The 13,103-nt window shown below is 54.0% G+C and overlaps 5 protein-coding genes across 5 annotated transcripts; 2 read left to right on the forward strand and 3 right to left on the reverse strand.

Moving 5' to 3' along the window:
- Positions 1 to 974: 974 nt before the first annotated feature.
- Positions 975 to 2,063, forward strand: A1O3_06360 (glucosamine-6-phosphate deaminase; the record flags this gene model as incomplete). Its single annotated transcript, XM_007736480.1, has 2 exons — positions 975 to 1,733; positions 1,788 to 2,063. The coding sequence occupies 2 exons, from the start codon at positions 975 to 977 to the stop codon at positions 2,061 to 2,063; spliced, it is 1,035 nt and encodes a 344-aa protein (XP_007734670.1).
- A 275-nt stretch (positions 2,064 to 2,338) lies between these two features.
- On the reverse strand, positions 2,339 to 3,835 carry A1O3_06361 (betaine-aldehyde dehydrogenase; the record flags this gene model as incomplete). Its single annotated transcript, XM_007736481.1, has 1 exon — positions 2,339 to 3,835. The coding sequence occupies one exon, from the start codon at positions 3,833 to 3,835 to the stop codon at positions 2,339 to 2,341; it is 1,497 nt and encodes a 498-aa protein (XP_007734671.1).
- Positions 3,836 to 5,122: 1,287 nt separating this feature from the next.
- On the forward strand, positions 5,123 to 7,004 carry A1O3_06362 (choline dehydrogenase; the record flags this gene model as incomplete). The annotated part of the gene is made up of 3 exons (XM_007736482.1): positions 5,123 to 5,194; positions 5,300 to 5,471; positions 5,575 to 7,004. The coding sequence occupies 3 exons, from the start codon at positions 5,123 to 5,125 to the stop codon at positions 7,002 to 7,004; spliced, it is 1,674 nt and encodes a 557-aa protein (XP_007734672.1).
- A 1,495-nt stretch (positions 7,005 to 8,499) lies between these two features.
- On the reverse strand, positions 8,500 to 9,812 carry A1O3_06363 (uncharacterized protein; the record flags this gene model as incomplete). The annotated part of the gene is made up of 2 exons (XM_007736483.1): positions 8,500 to 9,522; positions 9,579 to 9,812. 2 exons carry the CDS (start codon positions 9,810 to 9,812, stop codon positions 8,500 to 8,502), a joined length of 1,257 nt encoding a protein of 418 aa, XP_007734673.1.
- An 842-nt stretch (positions 9,813 to 10,654) lies between these two features.
- On the reverse strand, positions 10,655 to 12,751 carry A1O3_06364 (uncharacterized protein; the record flags this gene model as incomplete). The annotated part of the gene is made up of 1 exon (XM_007736484.1): positions 10,655 to 12,751. The coding sequence occupies one exon, from the start codon at positions 12,749 to 12,751 to the stop codon at positions 10,655 to 10,657; it is 2,097 nt and encodes a 698-aa protein (XP_007734674.1).
- Between the last annotated feature and the right edge of the window lie 352 nt (positions 12,752 to 13,103).

Consider the following 13,103-nt stretch of genomic DNA (forward strand, 5'->3'; position numbering starts at 1 on the left):
TCAGGAGTCGGTAAAGCCAGCCGAGAACGTTGGACGCGTATGGAACGTGAGGGCCAGTGATGCAGTCATTCGGGCGTCTCGGGGGGTCAAGGTTGGCACTGGCGTTTGCGCATGGCGTTAGGTAGCAAATTGGCAGAGGCGAAGGAAATGGAAACGTGGTAAGTGGGAGACGAGGTGATGTTGCATTTGTTGCAACGTCGGGGACTCGGGAGGTGGTAATGGAGTAGTAGTGGGAGAGTGGGAGATGCAATGCTACGGAGAGAAAGTGGGCTGGGCGAAAGATCTCAGATAGAGGATTTGATGAGCGGAAGACGAGGATGGGTCGCACCAGGTCGGGTAGAGGATGGCACCTTGCCACTCGGTTTTTGGGGTGGAAGGGACAGAGCGCTTTGGGCTCAGGTGTCGGACCGTTACACTGGTGCTCTCGGTGCTCTGCCTGCGCTGGCACGTGACTGCGCCTTTTTCCCACCTGGACTGCGATATTGCCCCGCCATGCCACCTATCTATCTCCAGTACTACCACCACTACGACTGCACTACTATGGTATCACTCTATCATCCTCCTCCTCCTCTCCCAATGGCAAATTTACCTGATCTATCGACCAATGATCTCGGCCGGTCGCACACGTCGTCCTGTCTGTCGCTCCCTGATAAGGTCCCAGGCTTCCAGAGGCCCAGATGGGCGGTTCGACAGTTGGATCACACGCAACTGTTACACCGTGGCAGAGTCATCATACCCTTCTGCCCTACATGGTCTGCTATCGTCAGAGGCTGGTGTGCCTTTCTCCGCATTCAGGCCCTTGTAATCACTCATGATGTTCTGCTAAAAGCCGCCGTCTACGTCGAAGGGCTGTCGCTCGTTCTGCCTCCTGACTTCTTCTTCAGCAAATCTTACCTGCGTTGATTCGTCTTCTCAGCACACTCTTCCTCTATTTCTGCTTGACAGTCCCTTGAAACCGAGAGGACACATCGACCATGAGGGTCATCATTCGCGAAAATGCAGATGGTGCATCCCAATATGCTGCCCAATACATCATCAAGCGCATAAATGCCTTTGCTCCCACTCCCGAAAAGCCCTTCGTACTAGGTCTGCCGACGGGTAGCAGTCCAGAATTCATCTACAAGTACCTCGTACAGGGGTACAAGGCTGGCGAGATCTCGTTTGCCAATGTCGTAACTTTCAACATGGACGAATATGTCGGCTTACCCGAAGAGCACCCGGAATCCTACCACAGCTTTATGTACAAGCATTTCTTCGCCCATATCGATATCAACCCGGCCAACGTGCATATTCTCAATGGCAACGCTCCCGATCTAGCGGCGGAATGTGCCAATTACGAACAGCAGATCGCACAGGCTGGTGGAATTGACCTATTTTTAGGCGGGATTGGACCGGATGGACACATCGCCTTCAACGAGCCGGGCTCGTCTTTGCGGTCAAGGACAAGAGTCAAGACTTTGGCTGAGGATACCATTCGCGCCAATTCACGGTTCTTCGGGGGCGATCTGAGCCAGGTGCCTAAACAAGCATTGACTGTGGGCGTGCAAACTGTCATGGATGCTCGAGAAGTCTTGCTCATTGTGCTCGGGGCCAACAAAGCGCTTGCACTGGCCAAAACTATCGAAGGAAGCGTCAGTCAGATGTGGACTGCAAGCGCTCTCCAAACGCACGAGCACGCCACGATTGTCTGCGATGACGCTGCGACAGACGAGATGCTTGTGAAAACGGTCAAGGTAGGCGTAGGGCGAGCGTCTGTCCCATTTTCACCGCTGACGGTTGGAAAACAGTACTTCAAGAGCATCGAACAAGTCTCCTGGGAGCAAGAAACCGCCAAAGCTACTCCTCCACAACGTTCGCGCGCGAAAGTAGATAATTGGCGAGGCACTTTAAAAGAGCTGAGGATTGATACCGATAAGAAGCAGGCCGGGCAGGAAGATGGAGAGTTGACGCCAGACAGCATGTCGTCAAGACTCATGGATTCTGCCATCGCCATGAACGACAAGAAGATGGATGATTTCATTGCTGATCGAATGGGTTCACGAGTATCGACATTTGCAGCATGAGGCTTGATCAAGCCCTGGTTTCTGTTCGTCTGCTGTTTCGACTCTACGTGCAGGCTATGACATGGGAAAATTGTTCACGTTGATTATGATTGGAGTACTGTATGACCCGGCGTTTCGTGATACATGATATCCACGGTATCTTTAAGAGTACAGCTTGTTATAGCCAAGTCAGGCGCTGGCCCGTTAAATGACCATTTATGAAGAGTCCGCCCGTTCAGACGTATATTTCCGGCCGAGTGTTTCATTTCATTTTTCATTTTCATTCATGTCGAGTCTCATAGCTTCGAAAAGACAGTCGGGACGGAGCCGCCCATGTCTACCAGCGTACTTTTGTTGCGAAGCCATGCTTCGAGGCCTCTTCTGCCGTTCTCCACCCCGACACCACTCTGCTTCCATCCGCCCACGGCCATCTCTGCCGGAGACTCTCCCCATGTATTGACCCAGGTGATGCCAGCCTGCAGCTGCTTGATGACTCGGTGGCAGAGATCGATGTCCCTGCCAAAGACACCGGCAGCGAGACCCAACTCTGTGTTGTTCGCCCGACGCACAGCCTCGTCGACCGAGGAGTAGGTCAGGATGGACATGACGGGCCCGAAGATCTCCTCCTTGACAATCTTCATCTCGTCGGTGCAGTCGGTGAAGACGGTCGGTCGCACCCAGTAACCAGTCCGGAGGCTCTGCGGTAGGTGATCCGGCTGTCCCAGGCCTCCATACAGCAATCTCGCCTTGTCGACCTCGACGCCGTGCTTGATGTATCGCACCACTTTGTCGTAATGGGCTTTGCTGACCAACGGACCGAAGTTGGTGTTGGCGTCCAGCAAATCTCCGGCTCTGACATACTGCATCTTCAGTAATAGGAGTCGCTCAAACTCGGCCTTCAATTGCTCGGGCACAAAGACTCTGGTTCCGTTGGTACACACTTGGCCAGTGCTGAAGAAGTTTGCCATCATGGCTCCATCCACTGCCTGCTCGAGATCCACGTCCGGCAAGACAATGACAGGACTCTTTCCTCCCAATTCCATGGTCACATACTTCATTTCTCCGGCGGCCGCCCCCGCCACCTTGCGACCGGTCGAGACCTGACCTGTAAAGCTTACTTTGGCGATGCCCGGGTGTCTGGTCAGCAAAGAACCGACGCTGCCGTCACCATATACCACGTTGAAAACGCCATCTGGAAGGCCTGCTTCTTGATACACCTCGGCGAGCAACTGTGCATGGAGAGGGGTGACCTCGGACGGCTTGTAGACCATGGTATTTCCCGCCGCAAGACACGGAGCCGACTTCCAGAGCGCGATCTGAATGGGATAGTTCCATGCGCCGATACCCGCACACGTTCCGAGGGGTTCTTTCGACGTGTACACCCAAGCCGAGTCGCGCAGGTGAAACGATTCCCCGTTCAAGCCACCTGACGCGACGAGGTGGGCGAAATACTCGAGCACATCGGCCCCAGTGATCACGTCGACTGTCGAGGTTTCGGAGAAGGGTTTTCCAGTGTCGATGGTTTCGATCTTGGCGAGTTCATCGTTGCGCGAGCGGAGTATCGAGGCAGCTTTCAGCAGAATCCGCGACCTTTCGACCGGAGGTGTACTGGCCCATGAAGGAAAAGCAAGATTGGCCGATCTGATGGCTTGGTCTACTTCCGATTCAGAAGACGTGTAGATTGTACAGACCACTTTGGACGTTGACGGGTCAATGGATTGAAATGTCGGTCCTGAAGGTCCGCCGGATACAGCCTTTCCATTGTAAAATGTGCGACGGTCCGGAAGCGACATCTCGAATGACACGAGTTGTCAGTTGCGAGATTGACTGGGAGGCTCTGGCCACTGTTTGTATGTTGAGATGGCAGCGGGGCAGAAATCAATGTATGTACGGAGTATGTGGTCGCGTTCCTGCGAGCCTCGCGTAATGCAGACACCGACAATCTGGTGATGGTGGACGACGGAAGGGCCTCTGATTGATTCTCGTGAAGACGACAGGCTAAGGCGATCACGGTTGTGCAGACTCAACGTCGTCTCAGTCGCAATCTCAACGGCGAGGTTTGTCTGAAGGTGTTAGGTATTCAAGTACTCCGTACGGTGGCTATGTACTAGTACGTAGTAGCGGTGTCCGTCCTGGTGAGGGGATGGCCAGGTGGATTATTAGGCTGTTCTCCCTGTTAGATGCCCCTTACATAGGTAAGCCTATAAGCCTATCAAGAGTTTTCTCCAGGCCTAGGATTAGGCCAGCCTCAGGCAGCCTTTGGGGGGAAGCAACACCCAAAGACCCCAACTTCGCCCCCAACTTCCAGTCGGCAATCAAGACGTCGGCGATGTTCCCGTGCCTGAGCCCACGGCCATGATCTTTTTACCCTTTGTAGGCATCAATTGACAGACAGCAGCCTAAGGGTTGATATCGGTGCGCATCACCGTCTGTACCGCATCTAGTATCAAGCACCAAGAATCTAGTATCTAGTATCAACTCGTAGTATCCTGGGCAAAAGCAAATCCGCTCCATATCAAGCAAGTCCAACCTTTCCAGCAACGCAGCAATGAGCATTGGATGAACCGCCACCACACCCCTCGCCCTCGATCTTTTTATCACGCACTGACGCATTACGCATCCTTGCCTCCACAAGCAGCCTCTAGTTTGCTCCTGGTGGCCCTGTTAGTCTTCACCGCTCCAAGCCGACAGGTGCGATTTTTTCACATCCCTGCCACAGAACACGAAGAGCGACAGGTGGCGCAGGGATCTCTCTGCAAGCCGAAGAGCCCGAGCCCTTGATCCCGGGGTCGCCTCTGTGGCCTACAGAAAGGACCCTAAGCCCTTTGGTGCTGGCTGCCGATCTGTATCACAGCTCCTGCATGCGGCGTGTCGTGTGGGCTGACACGAAAATTTAGGTGGACCACGAGCCTGGTTGCTGCAAGCCTCTGATCCTTTGTTCTGGCAGGCCTCTCAGTGTGTACGGTGCGGAGTACAGGATAGCTGTATATTTCCACCACGTCTTTCCATGAAGCGTCGCTCATACGTGATATCTCTCCTCTGTGTGACTGCCTTCCCCCAATCACTGGCCTACAGCCACCATGACGACGACTCACCTCGACACATCAGAGGTCGATAGCTATGATTATCTCATTGTGGGTGGTGGCACAGCGGTAAGTCCATCATGACCAGACCCGATCAATGTTCCAGACCTCTCGCCGGTTAGAGATCAGAAAGACCATGTTTTGGGTAGTACTGACGACCCGGAACATGTGCAGGGCTGTGTCATTGCTTCCCGCCTGGCCGAATACCTGCCACACAAGAAGGTTTTGTTGATAGAGGCCGGGCCCAGCGACTTTATGGACGACCGAGTCCTGGATCTCAAACAATGGCTGAATCTCTTGGGCGGCGAGCTCGATTACGACTACGGAACCACGGAGCAACCGATGGGTGCGTCCTTGACTCATTACCACTACCACTAGGACTGGGTCTTCGGTCTTCCCTCTTCCCAGCCTTGTTCTCTCTCCTCTAACACATGGGTTTGCGACAACAGGAAACTCTCACATTCGACATTCGCGTGCCAAAGTACTGGGCGGATGCTCCAGCCACAACACCTTGATCTCTTTCCGCCCCTTCGAATATGACTGTCGGATCTGGGAGTCCCTGGGCGCCAAAGGCTGGACGTTTCCCACGTTCATGCGCGTGCTCAACAAACTCCGCAACACGGTGCAGCCGGTGCACTCGCGACACCGGAACCAACTGTGCCTCGACTGGGTCGACTCTTGCAGCAAAGCGATGAACATCCCCGTTGTGCACGACTTCAACCGAGAAATCGCGACGACCGGCGCCCTGAAGGAGTGCGTCGGCTTTTTCTCCGTCAGCTACAACCCGGACGACGGGCGCCGGTCCAGTGCGAGCGTCGCCTACATCCACCCGATTCTGCGGGGCGACGAGCAGCGACCGAACCTCAAGATCCTCACCAACGCGTGGGTGTCCAAGATCAACGTGCACAACGGGGACACTGTCACGGGGATCGACCTGACCCTCCAATCCGGCCAGAAACTGACCCTGACCGCGCGCACGGAAACGATCCTGTGTGCTGGTGCCGTCGACACGCCGCGCCTGATGCTATTGTCGGGCTTGGGCCCTGCAGAGCAACTCTCATCTCTCTCCATCCCCGTGGTCAAAGATTTGCCTGGCGTGGGCGAGAATCTGCTCGATCACCCAGAAACCATCATCATCTGGGAACTGAACCGGCCCGTACCACCGAACCAGACGACCATGGACTCGGACGCCGGCATCTTCCTGCGTCGTCAACCGGCCAACGCGGCGGCCCAGAAAGCGACGCCGACCAACCCCGCGGCATTGCCGGACGACAACATCGCGGATGTGATGATGCATTGCTACCAGATCCCCTTCTGCCTGAACACGACGCGGCTAGGCTACGACACACCCATCGACGCCTTCTGCATGACACCCAACATCCCGCGGCCCCGGTCCCGCGGTCGACTGTACTTGACCTCCAACGACCCGAGCGTCAAGCCGGCCTTGGATTTCCGCTATTTCACCGACCCCGAGGGCTACGACGCCGCCACATTTGTCTTTGGGCTTCGGGCCGCGCGCAAGATCGCCCAGCAGGCGCCGTTCAAGGATTGGATCAAGCGCGAGGTCGCGCCCGGGCCGGAGCTGCAGACAGACGAGGAACTGAGCGAGTACGCCCGCCGCGTCGCTCACACGGTCTACCATCCCGCGGGCACCACCAAGATGGGCGACGTGCGGAAGGACAAGTTTGCCGTGGTGGATCCGGCGCTGAAAGTGCGTGGGCTCAAAGGGCTCCGCATCGCCGACGCCGGCGTCTTTCCTGCCATGACAACCATCAATCCCATGCTGACGGTGCTGGGCATTGGTGAGAGGTGTGCTGAGATGGTGGCTGGGGAGGCTGGATGGAAGGAAGACGGCGATTCGATTAAAGCGAGGTTGTAGAGGCCGCCAATTCGACGATTAAAGCTCGATTGTAGAGAAGGAAGGGAGAGCGATTTGACGATTAGACCAGTTGTCAATTCATTCAATTCACCGTTTCAACACCTCGGCAATCCAACGCATCTCCAGCATGCCGCGATCCTTGGGATCGATCTTGATGGCGAACGGTTGTAAGGAAGGAAGGGGAAGGGAGATGGCGATTTGACGCACGAAGGCTTGCTTGTAAAGATGAACCAGGGCTGCCAATTCAACGACGAAGACTTTCTTGTAAGAAAGGAGCGGCATGGGCCACAGCACGGCACGGGATGCCATTTCCACGATCCAAGCTCCGCTGCGTGCCATGGAGTGTAGACAAAAATATGGCCGGTGTTCTGTTCCTTCTGTTCTTTTCCTTGCACATATAAAGAAAACAACAAGGAACAAACAACGAATCGAATTGAAATGAGATGAACACCGACCAACGTTGACTTACTGTGGCCTATTAAGCCTAACCCTAACCCTAACCCTAACCCTTGGTTCTTATAATCGAGCCTCAAATCCATATCCGCCAGAGTCGATGTACGGAGTATACGATCACGATTACGATTCACAGCTGCCCGGTACCTAGGTACCTTAGTATTCCATATTGGTGCTACCTGGGCAGGTAGGTTCATATGTACATAGGTAGGTTGGTACCTTAGGTAGGTATATACATACTTTAGTACTCTGTATTGGTGCTATCTGTCCATATTGGTGCTACCTATACCTGTCCGTATTGGTGCTACCTACCCGTCCTCTAGGTAAGCACCTACTGTAGGTAGGACGAGGCTATTTAGAGTACTCCGTACCTAGGGCATATAGGCATATAGAGCACCTACATATACCTCAAGTACAAAGAGAAGGTTGGAAAGCTTACCTAGAAAGCACGTTTGAATCCAGTAATAAAAGTACAAAGACAACGACAACGTTGGAAAGCTGGAAAGCACTGCAGTATTTGAATCCAGTAATCAAGAAAGGTATGATTACACATATTAGATCAAATGGGTATTGGTAGTGTTGGTAGTGTAGGTAGTGTAGCTAATTAGGTATGTATTCTAGACAAGACAAGCACCGATTGGAAACCCTGCCGAGCGAGTCAACCGCTTCTCTATTACGACACACACACCCACCCACTGCAAGACACAGCGTCCGTCCATGGCTTCGCTCTCCTCGCGGAACTGGAGTGGCTCTGAACTCAACTGAACTGAACCGTGGAACAATCAGTGATAGGCCTTCCGTCGATCCATGGCACCAGTCCCAGACCCGAATTCGAAAATGCAGCTGGCTTCATGTCCGGCCTCTCGCCATCCATCATGTTGGCCACCATTTCAAATGACCAGACCTCTCCGTGAAATCCTGTTCTGTTCCGTGGCCATCTTCAACCCACCCATGGCACCCTCTCCTCTCCTCTCTTCTCGTCTCCTCTGCTGAACACCACAAGCTCCCTGAAGCCCATCAGATCATCGGCTGTTTGATGCAATCAATCCCCAACGCTGACACCGGCCTGGTCCGCGTCTTTGGCATCTGTCTTCTGCGGCTCCGTGCCCTTGGTGACCTCTTGCTCTGCTTCATCAGTACTCGTCGCCTTTATCTTCTCTTCGTCTTCTTCTTCTTCATCACTTTCTTCATCTACTTCCTGGATACTCAACTTTCTCTCCAACGCCCGAATCTCTTCGGGGCTAGCTTCTCCTATATCACTCCCGCGGTGCTGTCGTGGTGGTCTCTCCAGCGGTGGCGACTTGGTAGCACTCACTTCAAACTCTGGGACGGCAATTGATGGGGATGAGACAGCTTCTTCGGAGAGCACGGTCTCGCTTTCTTCCGCCGGAGTCGATTCGCTTAACCGCGACTTTGTCTTGGTGGTGCTGCTTGTTCGGCGCTGTTCCAGTAGCTGGGCTTCGGTTGACGATGAAGATGACTCGGCGATCACAGGAGAAGCTGTCTCACCTTCCGACTCCGAGATCTTGTCAACAGACGTTCGCTTCGCTCCTTCACTGGCTAGTTGGGCAGGAGTCTTCGCGGCGGTGACGTTGGGCGCTGTCTCGGGGGACTCGACTGCGGCATCGGCGCTCGATTTTATAGTTGCGGGCACGGGGATCTGATCTGTAGTGCTGGGTTCCTTTGTCGGTGCCACTGCTGCTTTCGCTGCCTGCGCCGCGGCCGCTTTCTTGTGACCTGCCTTTGCTGCAGCTTCGGCCCCCAGTTGTCGCATGGCGAGGGTTATTGGAGCATCTGTTGGCTTGTGTGAGGTACTCTCGGCTGCACCGCCCTCCTTGTCCCTCTCTTTGTCTTTGGGATCGAAAATGGAGATGTGTCGGGTTTCCGACGACGCGCGAGATGGAGGCCCGGATGATCTTTGAGGAGTGGAAGCTGCAGTGCTTGCAGTAGGCGGCTCAGGGAGGAGGCTGGCGCTGGTGGCCTTCAAGCCGCCCAGATCTTGAGTCGCAGCGATCTGGTCCTTAAGCTCGCCGTATTCATTCCATTCTTCAATCTGCTCGAGATCCTGAGAGACAGGTTAGCCGGACATGTCAGAACCATAGTCACGCGTGCGCCAGGTACCCCGATGATCTCGCCGTATCTCACTAGGCCTGGTAATGTCCTTCCCTTGGATCTTCGGCCCCATAGCATGCGAGCTTTCTCGTCCGTGGCACAATCGACAGCCCGAAATGGGATCTTGTTGGCCTTGAGGATCGTTTCTAGTCTTGACGTCGCGGTGATGATATGAGACGATCCCGCCGTCAGAGACGTGAACAGGTACAAGGTCGGGTCTGTCGAGTAGGATGTAGCCGCCATGGTGGGCTGGCGGGGTGCTGGTACTGGGTATTCCTACTTGTGCTGGCTCCTGGCTGGGCGTAAGGGAATTGAAGCAGAATGGGGAGGGGTGAATCTAGTCAAGGTGCGGTCAGATGGGATGATGCTGACTTCACAAGTCTGGTAATGTGTAATGTGTATGGAGTAGAGGTCAGAGGAGGGTCAAACTGCGTCTCACGGAGTGACAGTGAGAACGTGTCCGACAGTGATAAACAGCACAAACACCTAGCGTGTCGAGCAATTCCGTTGGCACGTCGGTATGGAAATTAACAGTGCAGAGTACTCCGTACAGGTATGTTATTACCTGTACGTGATAACGTCATTCGACCTTACCTACCTTAGGTAGTAACTGTACAGATACCCAAGTTTATTCTAAGGCATGGAGTACCTAACTGTGAGACCACCACCAACTCTCCTCAAGCATGCCCTCAGCTAGCTGGCTTAAGCAACCCTGTATTCGCGGCATGTATACCTCTTGGCTCTATTGACGAGCCTTCAACCTTGATTATTTTACTTGCAGAGTTGCGAAAAGCGTGGAGAGAGGCTTGTGGTAAGGCAAGGCTGAGATCACGTGTCATGTTGGTCATTGAAAACAGCGACTTTCGGTGTGCACATGTTGAAGGCTTTGTGGTTCTAAGTTGAAGCAGAAAACAGTTCTCTTCCTCAGATGCCAATATAGCTGCTAAGGTAGTCTCCTGTCCTGAAGATCGGTTCCAATAGTCCCTCCGTTGGGTTGTCCGTCATGTCAGTCGTGCCGGCCATGAACCCCCCAAACTCTCGTAAATGCAATACAGACACATGAATGACCTGAACATTTCCTTGAATCAACCTCCGAATCCCTCGCCGACTGATACGTCCATCTCCCTTCTCTTTTCCCGATCGATCTTGGGTTGCAACGCACCTTGCTGAGCAGCAATTGCTTCCATCTTCCGCAAGAGGCTTCCATCCGTGAATTCGCTAGTTGGGTGTAGTTCGATCAATGGCTTACCATCGACACCTTGCACACCGCGACCGGAGCGGCTTCCTCCCTGTGAGCGGCGACTTGCACTTCGAGCGAGGAGTCCCGTGCCCGTGAAGGGTCCCTCCGCATTTTCAGAATTGCCAGTAGTATGGGCTGCTTCGGTCACAAACTTGTTGGGAAAAGCATTAGGAGGAAACGGCTGTGGTTTGAGAGGATGAAATGCTGGGCTGCCAGGTCTGCTACCGGCGGTCTGTTTCTCCGGTACAAAATCGATCAAGGGTCTTGGAACATCTTGTGACGGCCGGTGTGAGGCACCTGAATCCGTTCTTCGGCTTCCCTCACCACTGGGCCGGGACCGTCTGAAATCAAGGAGGGGTTGGAACAATCCAGGGACATTGGGGGACGAATCCTTTGATTGAGCACTTGATCGGGTCCCAGGTTGGTGCCTTGTTGTTGGTGCTGTCCGGATCTGCAGACCTTCGCCGAGCATATTGACCAGATACCAGCTTCGCCATGAGTGGACAGCTTGACACCATTTGTCTGCCATGGTTTTGTCTTTGGTGCAGAAGAAATGTACGAAATTGGCCCCGCTGAGGAACATGGATGATTTCTCCTGACTTTTCAACGCAAAGCACAGCTTCTTGGGGGGGTTCAGGAGTTTCACCTGTTTCGCTGTCGGAGTGTACAGATCAAAGTCTGATAAATGACAGATGTTGGTGGAATCAAGGCCCTTTTCTTTCTTGGATATTGTGATCTGTCCGTCCTCTTTGAGTCTGACCCAGCGCTTGTCCCATTGACCCGGCTTGTGCGAGTGGTAGATTTGCACGGTTGCGCCAGTGGGTTGCTGTGTTGGGGCGTCTCCAACCTTCAGGCCTCGGGAAGCACACTCCCCTTCAGCCATGATCGACAGATGGTGCTGATTGTCGTTGTCCCATGAATTCATTACATCTCGTATCCGTTCATACCTGCGTAGTGGTCTCTCCAAGCCGAGCTGCGAGAATGACTCCAGAAGTATGGCGCTCCGAGGATCGATCTGCTCTGACATACAAGCCGATGCTGAGATCAGGATTTCCGTGCATGTGGTAGAGGGTGTCACGGGAAGTGTGATAGACGCTGTCTTGCATGTGACGCCTACTCTCCTGTTGCCAGCATTCACGGCGGACACTGGAGCATCGAAGTTGGGAACACTGGTGGGCGGCGTAGTTCCACGAGTCTGGTCTGTCCTTCCCACGCTGTTGGTCGTGGCATGTCCCTGGTAAGTAGTAGGTCGATACTGCTTCAAGTTGCCCGATGAAGCCCTGGAATGCTGTTTTCCCTTCCGCAAAAGTGGTGGTCCGCCAATAACAAGGGTCCGCGATTGGGAGCCTTTGGTGTCCTTGGGCAACTGTTCTAGACCACCGGTCTTGCCTGAGCCCTTCTTGTAGGTGACTTGTCCATCATTCCGTGTTTCACGTTGTTCTCGCTGTTCACGTTGACGTTGGGCTTCGCGCGCCCTTAGTTCTCGGAGTCGCTCGACCTCGCCCTCCAGTATCAATCGCGCTTCTTCTCGGGCAACCTCATATGATCTCCGCAGGCCCCCTGCTCGTGCTGAGTCTGCGCTAAGAGTATGCTTGTGCGCTATGTCCCTCCTCAGTGGTTCTCGCGCATCGGGCTTGTGGCCGTGTTGGTCAACATGCTGATCGGGCACAGGCTCGCGCCGCTCAGTGACGCCATGGTTGTGTGTAGGAGTATCTTGAGGTAGATCAGGAGCATGCGGAGGCGTTGTCTCTGGCTTAGGCTTGCGGTGATATCTCGAAGGCAAGCGTGTGATGGTAGTTTGAGACGACTGCGACGGCTGCGGCAAGGGAGGAGCAGGGTCGGGATCGGGATTCTTGACAGCGGTCTTTCGAATTGACCGGTACCGCAGGAACTTCTGGGGTTGCGCTGGTGTTGTAGTGGCTTCTTGGGAGGTATGGATCATGTTGCAAGGCGTGGCATGGCCAGCGCCACGACTTGTTTATAGAGGGAGATGTCGCGTGCCAGGCTCAATTCGCGAAGAAGAGTGCATTCATTGCATTGGTTACAGCAGACGGACGGCCAGCATTCATGGTTAAGAGGTAGAGAACGACACGACATTGACTAGTATTAGTATTAGAGAGGGAGATCTGCGGATCTGGTGATCTGGTGATCTACCTCTCCTCCATTGCTCGTGCTTGTTGTTTGCTATGCCCCGCAACAAGGGACGGAATCAAAATTGGAATACCTACGGAGTACGGAGTACGGATACCTATACCTATACCTACCTATACGGGTATTGCAGCCAAATACGCTGC

This window comes from Capronia epimyces (genome assembly GCF_000585565.1).
Source record: "Capronia epimyces CBS 606.96 chromosome Unknown aczIQ-supercont1.5, whole genome shotgun sequence".
In the NCBI taxonomy this organism is placed as follows: domain Eukaryota; kingdom Fungi; phylum Ascomycota; class Eurotiomycetes; order Chaetothyriales; family Herpotrichiellaceae; genus Capronia; species Capronia epimyces.